This window comes from Echinops telfairi, unplaced genomic scaffold (genome assembly GCF_000313985.2).
Source record: "Echinops telfairi isolate 266 unplaced genomic scaffold, ASM31398v2 ScPeMD7_7412;HRSCAF=8450, whole genome shotgun sequence".
NCBI lineage: Eukaryota > Metazoa > Chordata > Mammalia > Afrosoricida > Tenrecidae > Echinops > Echinops telfairi.
The window spans coordinates 14,999,617-15,000,866 of NW_022111312.1; the positions used below are offsets into that span (position 1 = coordinate 14,999,617).

Sequence of the window (1,250 nt, forward strand, 5' to 3'; positions counted from 1 at the left end):
AGGATGGGACGGGCGCTAGGGCGCAGGAACCGCGGCGGCGGTGGCGGGGGCCGCGCAACTCCGTCCAAGTGCCAGGCAGTCGGCCAGGGCGCGGGGCGCTGAGCCCTCGCGGCCGCCTGCTCCTAGCCGCGCCCGGCCGAGCCCGGGAGGGCGCGGAGAGACTCAGCAGAGGAAGCGCAGCCAGCGCCGGGCGTCTGCGTCGGGGAGGAGCGGCGCGCGGGGAGCGAGCCATGCCCGGCGGTTGGGAGTAGCCGCCCGGGCTGCCCGGGAGCCGCGGGCCAGGCCGGGTACGCGAGAGGAGCAGCCCCACACCGCGCCCACACGTGCCGAGGACCATGCCGCCCCCGGGCCGGGCACCGCCGCTCCGGCTCCTGCTGGCGCTGACTGCGCTCCGGTGCCCAGGTAACGCGTCCCCAGACCCCAGCCCCCGGCCACCGCGCACAAACTTGGCTTCCGCACGGGGCGGCCACCTCTTTCTCTAGTCCTTGGTAGCTAGGTCTTCCGGACTTGGACAGATCCGGAGAGACCCTAGGAATCCAACCCCCTCCCCCATGCTCCCCTTTTCCCCAGCTCGAGCGTCGCCCGCCTTCTTCCCCAACACTCCAGTCGCCTTGCAGACCCTTCCAGAGCGCACGGGGGCGGGGGCAGCGGACCGGGTGCGCTCGGCGGGTGGGGCGCCCCTCCGGAACATAGCCCCTTCCCCGTGCCCACTTGAGGCTGCATCACCCCCACCACCCCCAGTCAGGGCTCAGCGCCTCTCACGGTCCTGGTGACTGCGGGGTCTTGTGCGAGGGCGAGGGCGAGGGCGACGTAGATTCCTTCCCCCGGCCCCTGCTCTCCGCGCAGATAGCCGTGCGCTCCTGGGACACTTGCGGGACCGGCACCGCAGCACAGCTTGGCTTGTCCGTAGCCCTTGCCTTTGGCACCTCAGCGCCCCTTTCCTCTGATTTTCCCTTCCCCCGAAATCCCCCGCCCCATGCTTCCCTCAAGTGGCCTCCTTTTGGTCAAAGTGTAGTCCTGTGCTGGCTTCTTGGAAAGGCGCCCTGACCCCTAGGGCGGGCGGTCTGGCGGCCCGGGCCAGTGCGCACAGCGGCTGCCCTCTACACGGCGGTACCATTCAGAGCCCTTGCCTGGCCAGCTCTGGGAAGGTATTTTCTCTCTCAGTTCGAGTTTGGACCTCTTTCAGTCTCCTTGATGTATCTACGTGATGGTTCTGGATGAGGCTTATCCTAAAATGCTAATTTCCAGTG

General features: G+C 68.8%; 1 protein-coding gene across 1 annotated transcript in view; it reads left to right on the forward strand.

Moving 5' to 3' along the window:
* Positions 1 to 109: 109 nt before the first annotated feature.
* Positions 110 to 1,250, forward strand: part of LOC101645423 (transmembrane protein 132B) — a 307,471-nt gene continuing 306,330 nt past the window's right edge. The window contains exon 1 of the mRNA XM_030887437.2: positions 110 to 402. Within this exon, the coding sequence (XP_030743297.2) occupies positions 336 to 402 (67 nt within the window). The 5' untranslated portion in view covers positions 110 to 335. The remainder of the gene's footprint in view (positions 403 to 1,250) is intronic.